General features: G+C 46.2%; 1 protein-coding gene across 1 annotated transcript; it reads right to left on the bottom strand.

Moving 5' to 3' along the window:
* Window positions 1-549: 549 nt before the first annotated feature.
* Window positions 550-21325, bottom strand: LOC144147176 (uncharacterized). Its single transcript, XM_077679247.1, has 4 exons — window positions 21088-21325; window positions 15297-15440; window positions 9647-10987; window positions 550-2249 (listed from the first exon to the last, which is right to left on the bottom strand). The coding sequence occupies exons 1-4, from the start codon at window positions 21296-21298 to the stop codon at window positions 2062-2064; spliced, it is 1884 nt and encodes a 627-aa protein (XP_077535373.1). The 5' UTR covers window positions 21299-21325; the 3' UTR covers window positions 550-2061.
* Between the last annotated feature and the right edge of the window lie 764 nt (window positions 21326-22089).

Below are 22089 nucleotides of genomic sequence, written 5' to 3'. Positions count from 1 at the left end.
GTAGCCGCCGTTAGGGCAATAAAAGATTGCCTTGGTATAGTTCTTGTAAACTCTTCCTTGCTAATTAAGCTTTTTCTACTTATGTCATGGTCTTCATCGTTTGCGTAGTATAAATGCGTTATTATTGTACAGCTTTTTTGTGCTTTGTCATTGTTTGATATAACCAACAATTGTCTTGTATAGTTTGCCTATGTTGCCATTGATTTGTTCCATGTTTATAATATGATTCACCGGTTGCTGAAGGGCTTTGCTAGTGATGTCGCCGTTGTGCCACATCAGGGACGGAGCATCGTGAGGCGGCTAGGTGAGGCTCGACCAACCGGGCTCGATCAATTGGGCTCAAACGCCTTTTGCCGCGTTTACTTTGGCAGAAGATTAAAAATTGTACTTTTTTATGCGATGTACTTGTACTCTCCCTAAACAAACAATCCAAACCAAACAAACAAACAAACAAATCAATCCATCAATCAATCAAAAACGAGCTAATGCCGGTAACAAAAATACACTGCACAGGGGAGCTTCCACAATAAAGGCAAAAAAGTTAGCAGAAAACAGGAATTTTTATTATTGCAGAAAAAAGAACTGCGTGATGCCCGCCGGTTTCGCGTTCGCACCTGGTCCCAGAAAAGGGTTCTCGAGCTTCTCAATGCATGGCAGCAATTGCTGGTCGCCACAGCTATATTCTCCCCTTTTGCGAAGCAGACGCAGCATCTTTGTTGTTTCTGTCGGTGTAGGCTTTCTCGAGGATCCTCTTCGTCATGATCAGCTGCCTCATCCAAAGATCTCACAACGATGTAAGCATCCGACAGCGGTCCGGTAACGGGAACACCGGCCCAGTAGAGCGTACATCTGCTGTCTCTACCAAACTTGCCTTGTGTTTTCTTCCACTGTCAATATTTTGAAATATCCGAGATACCCCCCAAAAACGCCTCGATATAAATGGGAAAAATACATGGCTTCTTTGACAGGTAAATCCACGGCGAACAAATTTCGACTTACCCGTTATTTCGAGATATCGCAGTTGGAGTTAACGAGGGATGTACGTATAGGCTTTCTTCCGCGTTACGTAACCTTTGGGTTTATGATGGCAGTGTGGTGTAGCTGAGTACTCTTAAGACATTTCACTCATGCTTAAATGCTTCAGTGCTGCTCTCGATGGTTGAGTTATTCTGCTTCTAGAAGGACTCACAATGGCAGTGACAGCGGGGTAAGAAGAAAGTGGCACTTTGTTTCAGCCGCTAGGTTCAAATGCGTTATAGATTCGCTATTCGGTTTCTCCAATGTATGATGTTACTATACTTGGTAATCTCCGAGACAGAAAAAAGGCACTCGTGCTGTAGTTTATAGATTTTCAAACACGAAATAAGCAAAAATGCGGACAGCATGCGGACCGACACCGCGGACTCAATTTTGGCTTTCTTCTCGACGAGTTGTAGGAGGAATGCCACATTTTTGTAACACAACTGAAAGCAACCGCTGCCTTATTTAGATTTGTTTAAGCACAACATTTTTAGTTATTTACTTAACGTGAAGTTTTTTTTGAAAGCATTCGTTGCCCGGATGCTGACGCGGGTTGTGATAAAATGACGGGAAATGGCAGCTGACTATTTCCTTTTTTTAGTGGTAACTATCGAATACATGCATTCCTAGATACAAAAGCCGCGGTCCTTTCGGTATTGATTTGTTTTTTTTTAATATGCTGCACTCTTGACAATGCTAGAGACGTTTTGATGCGTTCAAACATCTGGAATTTTGCTACCATAGTATGAAGCTCCCGTTCCAAGTTGTCACATGGAAAGGGACTTGGAACTGTACTGAAGCGCATTGGAATTACACCGTTGCCACTTCAGTGATCAGGAATCGAACGTAGTTTACGTACATATCACTTGGGGATATTTCGTGGCCTACGTAGCTTCCACTTTTCTAGGATCGTACATGACAGCAAATTCACACGTCTTCTCTTTTTGCACAAACCTGGCGCGCACGGTGCACTCGCTCAGCAAAGATAAAGGGCTAGGAATAATAAATCCACGCTTCTCTAAAGTAATCACTGATGAAATATCACTTATTACTGCTTTTGTGGCCAAAACTACTGTCATCCGCGCCAGGCTTTGTGAAGTCTGCATGCTTCCGTTGGCAGCGTGTTTCGTAGTACGCAAAACCAAACAAGAGTACAGAGAAGACGGCGCACATCGCCGCCAACGTGCGGTAGAGGTTGTCGTAGGACCCCATGGTGTCTCGGAAGAGCCCTGCGGAGAGAGGAATTTTAGAAAAACATGCTCAACAACAATACAGTTGACCAGAAATGGGAGTTTGTTCATTCGGGAGACTGAGTCTAGCAAGTATCAATTTTTTTTATATCAAACATCACACGTTAAAAATTTTTTTAATGAAGTTTCATTCATCTGTGACTCTTTAGAAGAGACATATTTTGGCATCCATTCGTTTGGCGCAGAATGAACTATCAAACTCTCACGTGCCACAGCAATGTTATGTATTTTTTGAAGCATTTATGAATCCATATTCCTCGTATATAAACAATCCCTCAAACTAATTTTAAAGCAGCGCATGAAGGGGCCGGACGCAAATAGAGAAGCAACGGCCGTTCATACCTTAAATCATTCCCGTCATAGTTTCAAATCCCTAATTCTAGAGTATTTATTGCTTCTTATAGCTGCGGGCCATCAAATTAGTGTCTTGATGCATTTCTACTTTGTAGTTTTTTCAGTACCCGCAGGCTTGTAGCTTAAACATTATGTTCACTAGAACAGTTACGCTGGTTACGTCCAGAGGTTTAACAGTTTATACGTCACTGGTAAATACTATTTTATCGCCTGGAATTTTATTGTAATGCGCATTAGCTATCCATTTCTCTTCCTGTGAGCGGTGTCTAGCCTTAGGAAGGCCGTGATGACGCATTACAGCCTTTTGGAGGTTCTTGCCCTCTGTTGTCCCTGAGCCTTGTTACATAATCATGGTCAATATACATCTTCGTTTAATTTGAAAGAACCGGATTTTGGAAAAACACTCCCCTCCATTCATTAGCACTTGCTGGTGTTCGTATAGCAGCAGCAAGATGATCGTGTCGTTTGCGCAATCTATGACTTTCTCATCTTCGCTACGCTCGGGCAACAAATATAAGGGGACCCTAGAATACTTCTTTCACCTTTTCTTTCTAAATCGTAAAGGCTTTGAGAAAGTAGTCCACAAAAACATTGAGTACTTAGAATGGGAGGTCACAAAGTACTTCAGCCAAAAATTACTGCTCTATGCCCATCAGAGAACTTTAAAACTTGTTCAAAAGATTTTTCTTTTTCACGGTCTTGGGGTTCTTCGAGGGCTCGAATTACGTCATTACAGCGGTGTAGAGCTATTAGCTGGCTTTCGTTTAGTTGAAGCAATAAACGCACAATATAGCCACCTAAAATGAGCCACAAAATCAAAGCGTAAACGGAAGGCGGATCTGCTGCTGCGACGAGCAAATCCCACCATGTCGCTCCGTGCTGGCAATAACTAGAGCTTTTGCAGTGCCTCGAGACGCGAGGGAAATAGTGAAAGCCTTTATCAGACGTCTTGCAGAGACTCTAACTCTACACTGACCGCCTGCACGCTGCACGCAGGCCTAAGGAGCCAGAAAACCCACGCTATCAGAACGGTACTTGCCGCTGCTGTGTTTTCCACAAGCGCGACATCAAGGTCATTAACTGTAAATGATTGGCTCACATGGAGCGAAAAAAATTCCCTCGCACTTCCCCGAGGGGGAGAGTGTGTAAGTGCGAATGCACGGTTGTTGATTGCGCGATTACGGTGGATATCGTGATCTTGGAGTGGAGAGGAGGCGCCCAACACCCGCAGTCACTGAGCGGAGATAGCGCCCGCCGTTACGGCGAGGGCTACACTAGCGCCCTCACGCGTCGGAATGCGGAGCGCCCGCTACGCGAGCGAGAGCTCTCCCGCCCGAAGTGGAGAGGATGCGCCCAACACCCGCAGTCACTGAGCGGAGAGAGGAGGAGGAGAGCAGCGCGCGCCCATCTCCCCCCGTTGCTAGGCAAGACGAGGAGGAAGACGAGGAGCGCGCGCACCCGCAGCTGTTGCTATGCGGACGACGGCGGCGGACGATTCAGGCTCGCTTAAGAAATGCATTCGCACTTAAAAAACATAGTGACGCTCCAGTCGGCTAGGTGAAGGACGAGCTAAGCTATTTTGAGTTGTTCTAAAATGGCGAAATTATATATGTGGAAAGGTCACGCCGGTGCCGGGAATCCGCTGACGCTGATCACGCCTCCATCGGTGATCCTTACCCGCAGTAGCAGTACCGCATCTGCCATTGTACCACATCATCATTTGGCGTATTCATGGGAGGTTGGGGCCGTTACTACACCAGGGTGCCACAGGCCACAGGCGCCCCACAAATCCTGCCATTCGCCGCCGAGGCGATCGCGTAGTGAACTGCGCCGTGAACCGAGAGAGTCCAGAGTAAAGCATAGCTTGTTTTTGTTTAACTGAGTTCGCGGGTGAACGCACACATTTTGTAACGGCGGTGCGCGCACCCTCAATGTTTCCATCAAACACACCCTGCCTCCGTCACCCCCCCCCCCCTGCCTCCGCCACCCCCCCCCCCCCCCCCCCCCGCCAGAGCAAAACACCGAATTATGGCTTCATGTTTAACAGTAGAGCTGCTTAATAGCACTTCAGTTCCGCCGTCTAAGGTTGCCAGAAAAAAATACCAAGAAAAAATATTGAGCGCACGTGAGCGTGCACATCGCGAGGAGCGCCGGCTTCGGCCAGTTCCACCTTCGAGAACACTCAGCCCAGCGTTTGTGGCGTGATCTCTCGCGTGCTCTCCTACTCGCCAGTTCTCGTGCGTTCACGCCCGAAGTGGGGCGTTCGCGAAGCCGGTTTGGGAGATGTGAAAGCCTGCGGACTTTTTAAAACGATCCCGGCCTCCCGTCATTGAGAACTTTTATCCGCAAGATGGGAAATCTAGGTGAGAAGCAACAGCCGGGTCTCCTACAAAGGCAAAGGGTCAGCCAGCTCTGCTGTTTCTCCAGCCTTACCATTAGTGCGAACTGAGCCAATTTTTGTCGTTGTCGACGTGACGGTGTACACTACAGCACGGACAGAGAATATTTGCCAGGTAAGTGCAAATAGTTTCGCTCTAAGAACTCGGACAGCCGCCCGGCCATAGCCGCCGGGCGGCCGGCGACAACATTCAAACAGTTTCTCCGGTACCTAGCCTTGCTAGATATCTTTCGCCTTGTTTCCGCCACAGCCAGAAAGAAGTGTGCTAAAGAGCCTGGGGACTGAGGAAGAATCGTAATCAGGGCGTGCTATTCGTCCCTGCCTCGTAGCTGTTCTTCTGTGGAGTATACGTAGCGCTTTTCAGTTGTTTGAATCAGAGCTTTGTCGTTAAACTACTGAATTCTGGCACAATGGAGGAAGGTAGGAAGGATGTTCTTTTTATAGCAGAAAAGACTCCCAAAGGACCCCCATCGAACCTGCTGCTAAGTGTTTCGATGCGCAAAACGGCGCTTGCTCATTTTATGAGCGATCTTCACAATGACAATTCACCTTGGTGTTTGGCACGCCTGATTAACTCCTGAAAGCAAATCAACCTGATTTGTGTTTCCGCTCACAACTGCCAAACAAAGCGAGTTCTACATGACGTGAAGTGCAATTCCCGCATTTGTTTTTTGTCAAACTTACCAAATCAATGAATTAAGTGGTCGTTAGGTTGAAGATAGCTGATTGATTTATTGTAGGGTTGAAAGCACCGACGCAGCGCAGGCAATGAGGCGTGGCGTAGTGGAGGGCTCCGGATTAATTTTGACCGCCTGGGGATCATTACGTCGGCCGAAATCTTGTACACCCGGGCGTTCTTGCTTTTCGCCGCCATCACAAAAGCGGCCGCCGCGGCCGGGAATCGAACCCGCGACCTCGTGCTCAGCAGCACAACGCCTTAGCCACTGAGCCACCACGGTGGGTAGGTTGAAGATAGCAATGATTGCTTTCCTTAGGCTAGCTTATCTTACCTCGGGCTGTCTATAAAGCGGGGGTCGGACTCGCACCCACCGGTATTGGCAATCAATGTGCTCCTGAATTATGCTCAAGATGTGCCGCTTCAAGGTGTTAGTGTGGTACGTTTAGACAAAGCCCTATATTGTTCATACCATCTTTTAGTTTCATTAGATTTCGAGTATTCACGCACGCAGGGGATGAAATCTATCTGGGCGTAGCTCTGGCCGCGAGCGCATTAGGCTATTGAACGAAAGCCGTTAGGAACCAGGGAGTTTTCGGAACCCGGCATTGGTTAACTCAGGTGAATAAATCTTAATCAAGTAAACAGTGCGGAGGGGAACGTTCAAGGTTACTGAACAGATAAATGTGCCACTGCGTCATCTGCAATCCTTCAGCGACGAGCATATTCATTGGCGTTGCGCCTGTCATGATTTTCTTTCCCTTGTTTTGGTGTCCTTCCTTTTCTTTGCACAGTTTTTTAAGTTGATTCAGGGGTTATTTTTACAGTTTCGTTTCCTGATTTTGTTTCACTCCGAGCTTAGCTTGCAGCATTTTTTAATCACGTCTTCAAGGATTTTATTTGTCTGCTCACTGCCGTTCCCGCTGTGTCCTACATTAACCCCGCATCAATGCCGTCATCACCAAATGGCATACCTCAGTAGTTCACAATATGGAGGTTCATTTGTCTCATATCTCTCTTCTGTAGTATTTAGAGATGGGGGTTTAATGACTTTAAAGCAGACTTTACAGCGACTGTAAAGTATCTAAAGTCTCCCAATGCACCTGAAAGGAAAGGAACTATGCTACTTGAAAAAATGCGCTTCACTCTCAGCTAACTAAGCAATTCCTGGCCGCAAGATTCAACTCTGTGGTTTACTGCGCGAGACCACTTAGCGTGACACTATATGTTAATGTACTTTGTTGCTGACTGTTCTCGTTGTGTTGTCGCAAAAAACCGCGTTTGCAAGCACTTTCTTCACTGGTATGCCCTCTGGAGTGTTCGTTGCAATTGTACCTATCGCCACCTCGCTACCTATCGCAAACCGCTGTGCTGTCCCGAGGTTATTGATCATTACTTTGATTTTCTGCATATTAATTCTCAGTACCACGGTTCTACTCTGTTTGCCCAGTTCAGAAAGCATGCTTTGCAATTGTTCTCCCGAGTTACTTAGCATTGCAACGTCATCAGCAAATCTGAGGTTGCTGAGGTATACTCCCTTAACCCTTCCTCACACCCGTTCGCAATCCAATGTTCTTAATACTTCTTGTAAAGATTTTGCTACTACCGTTGGAGAGATTGTGTCTCCTTGTCCGACGCCCTTCTTTATAGGTATTTTACTGCTCTCCTTATAGAAGATGATGGTAGCAGTAGACCCAATGTAGATATCCTCTAGTATTCTTCCGCACTGCTCATCTACACCCTGAGTCCTCAATGCCTGATTGACTGCTGATGCTTCGACAGAGTCAATTGCCTTCTTATAATCTATGAAGGGCATATAAAGAGGTTCAGTGTACTCCGCGCGATATCTCTATGACCTGATTTATCGTGTAATTACGGTTCATTGCTGAATAGCCTTTACGAAACACTGCTTGTTCATTAGGTTTACTAAAATCTAAGGTGGAACAATGTCTGTTAGAAATTATACATACTTTGCCCAGCACTTTGTAGAAGATTGACAGTAAGCTGAGCCTCCTGTAATTTTTGAAGTCCTTCATGTCACCTTTCTTATGCATTAGGATGATTTTCGCGTTCCTCCGAAAAACCGGTAGACTCGCAGTCATTAGGCATTGCGTATGCAGTTTTGCCAATTTTTATAGTACGATTTCCCCGCCATTCTTCAAGAGGTCTGGTGTTATCTGACACGCACTAGGTGCTTTGCCGCCTTGCATTTTTTACAAAGCATTCTTTACTTTATCTGTCATTAGTCGTGCGACGTCCATCAAATCTTAACTACTTCCTCTTAAAGTATTTTCCGGGATGTCGTGGCTACTTTACAGATCTCTATAGAACTCCTCGGCTACTATATCTATTTTATCCCTATTTTTGATGACATTGGCTTACTTGTCTTCAAGTGCATACATCTGATTTTCCCCCGCGCATGGACGCCTCTTCGATGCTTTGGAGCTGCCTCCATGTTTTTAAAGCATGCTCAATCCTCTCCAAATTATACTTCCGTATTTCAGCTGTCTTACGCTTATTGAATAACTTCGTAATCTCTCGCAGTTCTATTTGGTCAGCTGTGGTGGATAGTGTCATGCTTTGCCAAGTCCTCATTAAATCTTTCGTGTCCCGGGAAAGTTTAAAAGTATCACGTCGACCAATCGTACCTGCAACTACTACTGCACACTCCGTGAAAATGCGTGTAATATTGTCGTTGGCTTCTGTGTCGTAAACTGTGCTTCAACGGTTTGAGCTGAATATCGGTTTTGCAACGCGATCCTAAATTATTCAGCTTTCCGTCTTACTGTTAGAACCATAGAGTTTCGTACTAGCTTGTTACGGTTCCTCATCAAATCAAGCCTTATTCGAGATTTTACTATACTGTGGCCACTACACCTCACCCTTCCGAGAACTTCCACATCCTGCACGACACAAGGTTTGTCGCACTGTATCCAGTCTCTTTCATTTTTATGCTCCCCATTATGACTCCTCCACGTCCAGATCAGGCTCTACCCTTTCCGGAAGGAGGTATTCAATACCTTTTATACTCAGGTTATTCCGAGCCACTGAATTTCTTGCAGAAATCGTAAAACTTGTACTGTAATGGCGAACAAGAGTCCTCACTCGCTGGAATTGAACAGAACAAGTGGGCGATCTCCTCATAACAAACGCACATAAGTCAAACAGGCGGCAGAATCATGTCCTAATGCTTTTGTCTAGATTTGTCGTTGCACTTTTTTTCAAGAATAATTCATGAGACGTGAGGCTTATAAACCGCCTTCCACCAATGTAAGAGTTCAATGAGGCCCAGCAGTGGTAACTCTCCATTATTTTTCGCATATTTTCATTGATTAAAAAGTGTTCAACTTATAACTCAAACAAACAATAAGTCAATCGTTATAAAATTCAGCTAGCTTTCGCTGCTAAGGGCTCATACACGTACATTGAAATCGCCGTTTTTAAGCGGCATAGGTGTCGGCGGGTAAACCAGTTCAAAGTGCTGATTATGGCAGCAATATTAATCTTAAGAGAACAAATTTTCCAGGCAAGTGACACGATAAATATTTAACTCTTGAAATACAATAGTTCGCGATAAGGCAAATTTAGTTTGTACTGCTATTTTGAAAATTTGTAATAGAAAATGATACGTTTTAAATACGCCACCAGTGTACTTCACTCGGTTACTTTCTGTGCCATTATTACCTATACATACTTGAGCAGTATTTATGTTTTTACGCTGTCTATCTGGTACGAACAAAGCAGAATGCACTTTCTGTGAAGCTGAAAGGAGATATCGTGAATTGCATTCATATGGGCGCACGATGGTAATAAATTTTGAATTGAAGATATTTTTTTGTGTTTTTTGCCTTGGGGCACCACTATTTTTTTTATTCTCAAACAAAATATTTTTCAGTTGACTTCTGCTATCATTGTTAGTTATGGTCATGTTGATGCAAGAACACTCACCTATGAGAAGAGGACCTCCAAGGGCAACCGGCAGCATGGCGATTCCGGCGATTCCCCAGCAGATGGACAGCTTTTGTACACCCAAACAGTCACTCAGCAGCACAGGTTTCATGGCCACCACGCAGCCCGCAGGAAGTCCCGTGGCCACTGCAGTCGCAACGACTTCACCGAAGGACGTCGCATGTGGCATGGCGACGAGGCAGGTCGCTTCAACCACCAGGCACAGCGCGACAAGCAGACTGCGGCGGAACCCCGCACGGTCCCAGAACAACGGCACCACGAGACGACCGGCCATTTCGGCGGCAGCCACATACACGATGACGTGTTCTGCTTTGCTCTTAACAGAGCCTTTGTCCACAGCGTAGTCCAGCACTGTTGTTTCGAAAGTGATGGAAATATACTCGCCCACCCCGAATGTTATGACCAGAAGGTACAAAACTGGGTTCTTCAATAGATCGACAATGCCACCTGTGGGAAGTTTCTCACTCGCCGTTGTTACAGACTCCTGGAGTTTTGTCTGAGAGATGTTTGTCGTTCCTCCGTCACCTTCAACCTTGTGGTATTTCGATTCGACCATGAACTTGGTCTCAAAGCATGTATCGGTAATGTCCCTAGTTCCCTTCGCTGTGCCATTTTCGGAGATGCCATGATACAGTTTCAACGTCGTTTCGGAGCTTGAAATACTGCCGGAGGTCTTGTTGCTCGCCCCAGTCTTCATGCATTCCTTCCCTACTTCTGTGACATCATATGCAAGATTTTCTTCGCCGTGATAGCTCTCTAAAACAGCCTCCCACGTTTGGGGCAGGCCAGCCTTTCCTGTAGCTTCATTTTGTACATTGTCATCAGCTTCATGACTCTGGCAGACGCCTTCTCCTTGAGTGTTCGAGCATGCAGGTGTTTTTTCGCGCGCAAAGCCGTTTCCAACAAGCCGTTTGGCTGCGATGCCTTCCCTCTGCCCGTTTGTCACAATTTCCTGATTGCTGTTTTTGTCTAAAGATAGGTACGGCACACTATCCCGACGAAGAGCGGTTGTTGAAGCCGGCATTTCGGCGCTGGCGTTTTTGCAAGTCTCCAACTTCTTCTTCCAGCAGCACAGTTTAAAAGGCTTTGGTTTGTTCATGAGCATAGCCAGCGGTAGGGTGTTTAGCATGAAAGCCGACATAATAAGTAGGGTGCCGTGCAGACCGTATTCTCGCAGCAAGGCCGACAAGACCATCGGAAATGCGAGCGGGGCCAGAGACATTCCAGTGTACTTGAAGCCACTTGCTGTAGCGCGGTACTTGTCAAAGTAGAGCATTGCGTAGAGGGAGAGCGTGAGCATAATCATGCAATTCCCCGTACCTGAAAGGCAAAAAAGCACCACGTGTTGCTTATTTATCAAAGGGAAACAATTTTTGTGAAAGCGTTCAGAGCATGCTACCCTAAGAAAATGTTGGCTGTCAGGCTAAAGTAGAAGCTGCACACAAACATAGGACCAGAATTGTAAGGAAGGACAAAGTAAATGAAAAACTTTAAAACACTCTAAACCTGTTCATCTGTTAATTTGTAATAAGGTAAGGGCATGTTCGGGGCTGTGTTGTGCATGCGCGGTTACATTTTCCTTTCGACAGCGCCAATCATTCAGCCGCTAGCACAGCCACAGATATAATGGCAGGTCCCAGGGCGAGGAAGTTGAAAAGGTCTATAGAAGAATAAAAATCCAAAAACATAATGCGATTGTCTTACCCTTTACTCTTCAAATACTTTTCGGAAATACGTCCGTTCGTGTAATGGAGAGCTATGAAATATATAATAAAGAATATCGCTGGAGAAATGTAACAGTGGCTGAATTTCGTAATCAAACTCACGGCACTGGCCACTTGACAACCGTGTCCTCGGAATATGATAATTCAGCGTGATCTTCCATCATTACCTGAACTTGATATCCTTCATGTAATCCACTGTATCGACACGGGGAGCTCCAATATGGCTTTATTATTTTCTTGAAGTACGCATAACAGCACAAATATAGACCACCGAAAAAGGGCAGACAAATACGATACTCACTAAGAGAAAATTTGAGCGCCGCGCGAAATGTAGCTTTCTCGGTGACGGTTCAGGCCTGAATCTGTGGTGGCGCGCGCGCCTTAATTCTGGAGACGGCGGCGCTAAGCTTCCTCTCGCGCAGCGCTTCCTCCGTCTCACGAAATGATCGCGTCATCGGCGAACGCACGTTGGTGCGTACTATTCTGGCGCTATCTTGCAGGAGGTCCTTCATCGAACACATCCCGCGCGGCACTCCCGGCATACTGCCTTCCTCCCCGCACCTGCCGCATGTTCTCCTTCGTTGCTTTCCTGCTCAGTCTAGTTTCGACGTCCTCTTTGTTTTGTCGATTACCACGAGCCTGACGGCTAAGGACGACGCGGAATTACAGAAGCAGGTGCTTAAGAGCCGCACCCGAAAATAAAATTAGCCTAAGTGAATTAGTAATAGAGAACAGGCACTGCTGCCACACTTCTAGCGCTTGTCTGCGCTGCCTATTTGTATCTTTCACATGAGATGGAATGATCCACAGTCGTGAGGAGTCTTCTTTCGCGCTGGTATTCTCTAGCATTGGCAAGTTTGTTAGACGCTCGAGTGTAGTAGAAGCGCAACCATGGTAACGATGCCGAGAAGAAGCAAGAAAAGCCGCTTGCCAGGCCAAGGCACCTTAGGACTGATGACTTTCGGAATGTCATATATCACCATTCGGCAAGTGTAAATGCGAGAAGCAGCTATTTTCGTTTGAGACGTCAGGAGCTCTTAATCGCATTTCTGTATGTAAAAAGTCCGTCCTTTCACCACCCCGTTCTCTTTTGGGCCGCAGCGCCATCCTTTTGAAATTAACTTATCCAATCCATCGCGTGCAGAAAATGACACAATTACTTCGGAGGATGCCAGCATTAGGCTACCTAAAAGCGAAAATTTTGGTCTTTCCGCTCGTTGGCCCAGTACGCCCGACTGTCCCACCATCGATCCATCTGTCTGTCTGTCTGTCTGTCTGTCTGTCTGTCTGTCTGTCTGTCTGTCTGTCCTTCCACCCGTCCGTTCGTCCGTCCGTCGGTCAAAATTATTCTGCTTGGAATGTGGCTGGGGAATATTCCTGTCACAAAAGTTCTAGTCCGCTCCTGCGGGTGACATTCTCTTCTTGTTCTTCAAATTGCGCTCCTTGCTTTATCTCTCGTGCATCCCGTCACGAACGCAATGAAATTTTGCTTAATGGAACTTTTAGCGTTACTAATCTGGCTCGTCATCTTCTGGTGATTTTTTTATTCTCTTCTTGTTAGAAAACCTCCTGCCGATACCTTTTTTGTGTTTAGTTAATTTTCGCCTCCCTCTAGAGTGCTGTCTTCACGTGTTTCCTTTTTTTCGTAGCGCGAATCACTTCAAAGTGTATTCCTAATAAAATGGCACAGTGCTCTAAGTTACGTGCTGTCATTTTGCCTCAAACACGCCCGAGGTTTCCATTGCGATTTGGAATCCTGGCATGTATGTCCCATTTTTCTGCGGCAGTATTACGGGAGTTCCGGGAAAACACTTAAAATATCTTGAATCGCATGTTTTCAATATCTGCCTTCAGCAGTTTCACAATGCCCTTAATCTAGTAACTTGATTGCTACGCTCATGTCTTTCTTACTGCTTGAAAATTTCTTTTAAAAAAGACTCATTCAAATTTTTATTCAACTACAGAAATTAATTAGGAAGCAAAGATGTATTGTGCACTATGCTGTAACCTTGCGACTTTTTACAAGTGTCTGTTCCATGCTTCATGCTATTATCGGATATTATCTCGCATCACAAACCAGAAACTCTTACTATCAACGAAGCCTTGCGACTGCTCCTACAGCTGATTTTCAAGATGAGTCACTAGATGGCTTATTTCAGGATGCAGATATTAATTTTTGTATTAGGGGCGGATCCCCTTAGGGGCTCCAGAAGTCGGCGTCTAATGCGTCGTCTCATGCAGTCGTCTCACGTCATCGTCGATGCAGCCACGTCACTAAAACACCGGACACTCATTTACGCCTCGCACTAGAACGTCGTCGTCGTCTCATTTCATCGTCGATGCAGTGAAGGTAGTAAAGCACTGGGACAATCGTTTACGCTTCGCGATAGAACGTAACGCGTACTAAAAGAACACACCATGACACTGGTGCTCCAACGCCTCGCGCTACAACGCTTCGTGCTTCAAAGACCCGAGTCTTTTGAATACCTTTTGCAAAGCTTTATACCTCTACCCACAACGGTTTCACCACCGGGGACAAAAACGCCAAGGCGCCAAGCAGACACTTCTATACGGCATGCGGCGCCGCCCCTCCTGCTCCCCCTTCTCCCCCCCGGTTTTATTTTACTAAAAATGGGCCGGGATTCTTTTTGGGAGCAGTGGTGTTACTATAAATCGTGGGGTTAGGTGAACATTTGTGGCGTAATCTGTCCATAGAAATGAAGAAACGTGAGCACAGGAGAACCATACCTCGCCGAATGTGTTGTCTTCACAGGGACATTATTAAAAGTGACACCAATAGTTAGGTAATGGCTAGAAATAATCCTCAAATTTTTTCGCTCTCTTAAAACCTGCTCAGTTCAGAAATCATGCACCAGGCATTCGATTCTCAGGGTCACCGATCCAAAATTGAATGTTTCTCGGTTTGTAGGAAAAGGCTCGAAACTGTGAGTGGTTTATGCCAATACAGATGGGGTAAAATACTAGCGCTTAACAGAACAGCACGCCGTTTGGCCATAAGAGCGCATGTTAAAACAACTAATGAGGTGGAGGGAGATATGGGCTAGGCGTCGTTTCAATTTCGGAAAGCTCAGAGTAAAATATGTTTTGAGGGGAGGTTGAGATCAATGGATCCACGTAGGTGGAAAGCAACAGTTTTTATTTACCCCTACCTCAAAAGCCTGGACATGTCGTGGATAAGGAAGACTAGAAGGCTAACGATGAAATACGTAAAGAACAAAAGAGAATCACAGATAGCCAAGGTGATCAAAAGGAAGCAACAAATATAGAAACAAATAAAAGGGGAGAATAAATGGAAGCGGAAACATCGGAAGAGAAATCGGACATCAACAAGGAAACTTTCTGCAATACGTTTATGAACGGTGCTTTGCTATTTGAGCCTAGAGGAGGTTGCTTAAGAACTAAGAGCGTTGTGGGAAAGCATCCACAATATTAGGGGGTATGCGTGGTCTGCGGGAAAGACACAGAATCTGTGCGGCACATAGTGTTGTAATGTGAGCGTATGCATTCAAATCTACATGAGGTAGATATTCGGCTTCAAGAAGCCCTAATATTTAAGGGTATCCCAGAGGGAGTTAACTTCAAGGATGTCGACGCGAGTGAAAGAAGATTAGAGTGTTGTAGACGAAACGCAGAGGAAGAATGTTGCCTAGGACGGCCCACCACCTGTAATAGAAAATTATTTCGGGCCTGCCCTAAGAGCAGCGCTACAATGAATGAAGAGTATAAAACATTGATATATAGGTTTATTTGTTAAGATGACACGTTATTAACCCGTTACTAAGAAGATACTATTAGCGATCAATAAATCAATCAAACTATCCCTGTATTTCGGGTTAGTTCTATCCGGAAGCGAAGCCACACATTCTAGAACTTTCGGTACTTACCACTTAGCAGACCAAGGGTGATGATCATCCAGACAATGTTGGGAGCAAATGATGCCGCAATAACGGCAGCGAAGTTGAGCAAGCATCCCGCCACAGCGATGTGGTAGATGGATACTTTTTCTTGCAGGTATCCCACAAGGAATCCTGGCAACACAATACAGAAATGAATATATGTAAGAATATTGACAACTACGTACAGTCCGGCACAGGATTTCGCCTTTATATGAGTGCGGAAAAACAATTGACTTGGTTGAAAAGGGCTCAGTTGAGGCGTGGAATGGAATAATGTAGGCGCCGCGTTCTATTCGCGGCGAGAGAAAAAAAACATGACGAGCCTTTATGAGCATGCAACTTGGGCGTTTGGAATATGTACACGGAGAACGCTTTCGAGTATGTTCCAGCGGGAATACAGCGCCCGTACCACCGAGCTTTGCCACAAATTCTGCTGGAACACGCACTATGAAACAGTGAACCAATCAATCAATTACAGCGCAAGCACGACAAGGGCGTCATACAAGGATTGGGAACTCGTACTCTGAGTCTTGAGTGATTTATTACGCGATATTTTCGAATTTGCATTATATTACACGGTGTCGTTCGAATCCCAAAGATCATTCATCGAGTTGGTATGCGCCGTTCCGCCCCTAAGCGAGCTTTAGGCATGCGGAAACACCCCTACTTACGGAAATAACAATGGACTAATAGAACCTTACACTTACAAAACACAGCATTCGGGAAGAACTGTCAGTATTGCTCGAGCTTGAACAAAACCTCACGTTCCAACACACGCGGTTCTACCTTTTCGATCCTGAGTTCTTGTAGTTCTTTTCTGAAAGAATAGAAGTGTTCCAAGCGAATACGTAGATGGCCTTGGACGAGTATACGCCTCGAGCTTCGCGACCGCTGCGCCGCCTGCCGCCGTTTCTGCGCGGCGTTGACGGGATTTGCGCTGCGTGGCTGATAGGGGCTCGTGCAGTGTTTTGGTTCTGTTTCGCTTCTTTTCGCCTTTTTGCGCCCTAAAAAAACTTGTTATGGTGACGTCTTTAGGCAAAGAGTACGTTTAGGTCACCTTAAAAGCAGCTGCGTCTTCGTAGAGTACGCGATCGCCGGCAAGAGCTACTCGCGGACGCCGTTCGGCGCGCTTCGTCGCCGCTCTTCCGGGCGTCGGCGACGGTAGCAACATATCACCCCTGTCACCTCCAAAAGATCAGGCACAAATGAATTCTACTGCCGCCTGGTTTAGACCTGATACTGGCACAATGAGCGGTTGGCTTCATTTTGCAGCGTGGACAACGAATGCGGCTTCGTTTCGAATATATACGTCGCAGAAAAATATGTTTCGGGGATGTGATTACCCAATCCCGGACAATAACTTATGCCTTTTATAAGAATATAAACCATGCGAAAAGGTTAAGTATATTCGAAGCCTGTGCGTCGTTAAATATGTGCCCACACACGCCTTATAGCAAGAACCAACGCAAGTTAATGAAACCACGGAAAAATAAATGCTGTGCAAGCGCGGAATTAAGAAACATAATAATAACGGAAGTGAAAAAAAAAACAGTGCAGCTTCTGACATGCTAAGACGTTTGTCGAAACTTAAGCCAGGTAGGGTTCACTAGACCAACTACACGAAATGCACTGCTACTATTTCGCGAGACATCGGTGGGGGGGGGGGGGGGGGGCAGAGGAGGGGGACGCTGTGTACAAATGCGGAGCGAAATCAAGCAACTACGTTTTAGTAATCACACACGCAAATCTCGCGTTCACTTTCCTTGTTTTTATACTGCAACGAACAGCTGATCGTACGGCGGATAAGACGGTATTCGTTGAAAAGTTTAGCGGTCAAATTCTTCGCTTGGCAACACTAGAAACGGCCACAGACATGGCCGATGCGCCACGGACGCGGCGCAGCCTGGGCCACTGCGGCCGCACGCCGAAGAAAAAAAAAAGACACCGGCGTGCGTCATCTGCTCCGTTCCAATCCAATTCTAAACTGTGACGCCAACAGAGATGTTATTAATCGCACTCACAGTGAACTCGACGCAATACTTTGTGTTCGGCATGTGTTCGGCGAAGAGTTCGCAACGTGAAACAAGTCATGTGATTCACAGTTGTGCTTAGCACAGACAAGTGCCGCCATCCCGCGGAGCCCGACGTAACGAGTGACGGTGCACCACGGCCGGACTGGAGCAGCGGCGAGCGCGCACTGCGCGCCCGCCGCTCCTCCAGCCCGGCCGTGGGTGCACTCAGAGAGTTTCTCACACGGTTGCATGGAGGAGAAGAGGAGAAGAGGCATGGAGGGAAAAAAAGCATTTCTTTCCTCCATGAGAAAAGGGGTGCCTGATCTGCGGGCCGTGCGCACAACGTCGCCTAGCAACAGACGCTTGGCCACAGATATGGCGGCGCACACTTGGTTGCTTGCATGCATTCCACGCCATTGAATACCGAGGATACACGGTAGGCTGTTCAACAAGCGATGAAAGGTGTCGTTGGAAGAGTGTGGTATGTGATAACTTAAGGCCCTCTGATTTCAGTTTCTGCTTTATTCTGCACGCTCCCTGTGCCATATGACGATATTTCGATGAAGCGTTTAGTCGCGGATGCGGATTATATTCTAAGCCCGTCTCCGCGCTGCTCGCAGATGATATATGTAGCAGATGAATGTTTGCGGGCGCTCACCTCACGACAAGACGACTCTGTCGTGTGCTGATCCCCGAGTATATTTATGCATTGTCCATCGTGCTTTTGTTGAATATTCCCGAAATTAACACAGACCGGCTTGTAAATGGTGGTGGTCAATATCTGAGGTATATTGGCAAACGTAACTGGCGTGCTGTCAGGTATGAGTGCTCCGCTGATTCTGCAAGCGCACAAAACCTACTTAAATCGTAGTGTATATCCGTAGAATGAACATCTGAGGAACCGGTGGTTACGGAGAAACTGCTAGTAAATTCAGGTCAGTGTAACTACAATCGGCTCCATCATACGCCGGTTCCGCGACGCTGGCCTGTGACACAACACACACCTGGCGCTTATACAGACCGAATATATCACACTAAGATCGCGTAAGATACATTTACACTCTCGTAAACAACCCCATTTGCGAACAGAGTGACTGCTTCACATAAACATGGATTTCAAACGCCCGCAAACGGTAAATCTCAGTCGTGAACGTGCCGCAAAAGCAGGGGCGGCACTGGGGAGCGGGACGCGGACTCCCGCGGCTGCTTTCGAAACGGGACGCTAGGGGGATTTCAGTGGCGCCCCTACAGGCCGCGCTCGAGGCGTATACGAATGACTTGTAGCTTTATCGGGACAAAATTTTGCCTTTCTCAAGCCTAACAAAGCTCTACGCACACTCTAGCGGGCAATGCCCGCAATGAAATATTGGGCCAAGTTTCATAAGGATAAATATATGTTGGTTTGCACAATACCCTGTGCTGGCGCAGCAAAATAGAGTTGCATTTAACATTTTTCCATCTCACTGATCATTCAAGGCGGGGTAAGAGCCAAATTCCAATTCCCAGTAGTAATGCAAATGAATGTTAAAGAGTCTCTGCAACACTCCTGATAAGCGCTTTCACTCCCGTCCACGTCTGGAAGCACTGCGAAACGTACAGTTCTCGCCCAAACAAAGCGCCACCGTGTGAATTGGTCGTCGCAGCAGATGCGCCGTCCGTTCCTGCTTTGCTTTTCCGGCTCTGTTTGTTGAAGTGGATATTGAATGCGTTCGTTGCTGCGGCTTAAGCAAAGCGAGCCGATAGCCACTACATCGCTTAAAGGCGTACTTCTATCGGTAGAAGAACGCCAACACGGGAAAAGAGAGAAATATATTTTCCGCAAGTTTCCAAGTTATCTAATGGACATAGAGACGTTGTTTTGTTCTGAGGTGCTTTGTGACCCCCTAGTCTACAAATATTAAATGTGTTGGTTGACTACGTTCTGCAAGCATTTAGAATTCGAAAAAAAATTGCAAAAGTGTTGCAGGGTCTATTTAAGGTTATAAGAAATCTGTTTATTACCCTACTTGCCTATGCGTGTAATCTACGTTTCCTTGGGAGTAATGCTCCTTATCCAAGTGCGAACATATGTTTTCTTCAGAACTTTTTGTCGTGGTCGTGAGAACCCACCATCAGTGAGGTTCAGTCCACCTAATGGCCACCCAATCTATTTTTCCCAGTTCCTCAGTCTGCTGATGGTTATTGCAATTGTTTCGTATAGCAATTCACCGTATGCTCCCGCGTGGTGATAGCGACGTACCACTTTCTTCTTTTCAGTGTAGATTGCACCCCGCTTCAAAGCTCGGGGAAAGGGACACAGTTTAAAACCCGGAATACCATCGCCATTTTGATGCGCCATCTAGGAACTAACAGCCACAGTTTAAGTAAAGATCAAGTGCTGTTTGGAATTGAACATTGCTAAAATGAATCTGCAGGTAATTTGGAAGCAATAGGTCATTCCGAGAGAGCTACGAGACCTGCAGTTCTGCTGCCATGCCTAGGTTAATTAAACTTGTGGATATGGGGTGGAGCTAAATGCTGTCAAGCCACCTTATTTTCAAAAATAGTGTAGTTTCTTATCTCAGAAGAGTTTATGGTAAAAAGATCTTGACCACCTTAGTATAACGACGACAACGGTCGAACGCGAAGCTTTCTCGTGATGAATTCTTTGGTTGACCAATCCCACACTGCGATTATGTGTTACTCTGTAGATACACACCATTTTTTACAATACCCACAGCAACTCTCGTGGGGTGTGCACTCTGTAGGCATAAAGTTTGGGTTTAGGCTGTACGACGCAAATCGGAAAAGGCTGCTCGGCATTCACTTCGACCGTGTCGAAATGGGGCAATAAAAACTGGCACTCTTCCTCATTTCATAATAAGTGTGCAAGCAAAACAACCTCCCCCTTCTTCAATCCACTCGTCTCACCCTTGAGCTGTGGTAGGACCTGGTGACTAACAGCGATCTGGATGTCCAGACAATTCTTCCTCCACAGCGAAGGCTGCCCGCTCATCACATGGCATTCTGAGATTTGAAACCACTCCCACTTCACTGGCTCAATGAAACGTTTTTCACTCACTGACTCACTCGCTCAAGCGCACCATCTTGTTGCAATTTGTTTAGCGAGAGTTACACTAAAACACGAGTGCCAGTCGTTTCATATTACCCCGACGCGCATGCGTTTGGAGTCCATGTATTGATAGCAGTCAGGAACTCCTGAGTGTGTACCACTTCACGATGAACTAGCCAAATATGATAACTATCGAATAAATGAACACGTGTTGTACCCATTAGTGTCAATAATATAATTTCTCACACGGGCACCACCAGGTACTACCGCTAGTTGGACAATAAAGAAAAAAAAAGAAATGGAGCAATAGGACAGGCGCCAGCTTCATGAATGGAAGGACCCAGGATCGATTATGGCCATGGAAAGCGTTTCTTTTTATTTTTAACTTCACCCAGCATAGTTCATCATCATCGTCAGAGAAAGTTGGCTTTCCTGCAGGGCGTCTTGGCGTACAACGGTGTCAGTGAGGACGCTGAAACTTCGCTTTACACATGGTATGGTAAAATTTTACCAATGCTGAGGCGCACGCCTTTGGCTCTAAAATCCGCAGCTCTACCCCAAGGCTACTGGTCTAGAACAACGCGGTTATTTCAGTAGTTCCTCAAAGGAATAAGGAGTGTTCCAAGCGAGCCCGTAGAAGGGGCAGAATGCGTACGGGACGTGCGGCACTTGTACCTATTCAGGAAATAGAGTGTAGCTGCCGTTCATAACTCACCGGCCACGTGCGCCATGATTTGGTTGAGCAGCAGGGGCCAGCTCGCACTCTGGTGGCTGATGCCGAACTCTTCAATGAAGGCTACGTAGAAGAGGGCGCTGTTTTTTGTTATCAGCATCGTCAGCAGCGCTGAGAGGGCGGACAGCGGTGGCACGGTCCAGCAACAATCCGTCACGATGCGTCGCCCCCTGCCGTCGAACTCCTTCGCCATCACGTCGTGCCACTGCTGTCGAGGCTAGAATCTGCGAGTGGTGCCAGAAACATCGGTTGTTGTAGAGAGCATTTTCACACTTACGTTCCGCTTAAAATATAAGCTGTAAAATTTAATGATAGCCCCTACGGCAACTGCCCCATAAGCGTTAGAGTAAACATTCTCACTCCGATTAACGCAAAAAAAAATTGTCAATTTTTTAATGCTTTAAAAGGCCCGAAGCGCATCCGTAATTCCAAATATTTGACAGCTTGAGTAAAACACATAGTTCGTCAAGTTGGTCCGCTATATTTTAAAAATTAGAGCACGAAGAACCCAAAAATATTAGACAAGGAAGGGCTTCTTTGCTGGTATAGCTTCCTTGTCTTTGTGTTGTTCCCGCTGTTATTTTTCTGATGTTGGGGCTGCCTAATTCCGCACCCAGATTACCAACCTAAAAGTAAGGCATGCGGCGTCTTTACCTTCTGTCACAATTGCGATGGCGAGATGACAAAAACACGTCTGCTAGTTACCGGGTAATGCATACAACTAGGCGCCGGTATTATGTTTCTATTCACGGCTTCCCAGAAGTTACCAGCCCTGATCGGCCGTAGCAAATCCCGAGCGCCATAGCTGTCGAGTCGTGTCGATTTGCCGAAACAGGCGAGACAATGCGTTAAAGTAGTTCCACTTCCACAGTCACAAATAAGCTTATGTTCTTCAGCATCCTTCGTGCTTTGTACCCCTACCGCTAATTTAGCGGCTGTACGGGGTTTTCATGCGCTCTTTGAGGAATAAGTATCCTGACATTC

This window comes from Haemaphysalis longicornis, unplaced genomic scaffold, assembly GCF_048455015.1.
Source record: "Haemaphysalis longicornis isolate Haplotype H1 unplaced genomic scaffold, Haemaphysalis longicornis Haplotype H1 scaffold_7, whole genome shotgun sequence".
NCBI lineage: Eukaryota > Metazoa > Arthropoda > Arachnida > Ixodida > Ixodidae > Haemaphysalis > Haemaphysalis longicornis.
Note: the sequence above shows the minus strand (reverse complement) of the source record. Positions and strands in the feature narration are given on the sequence as shown.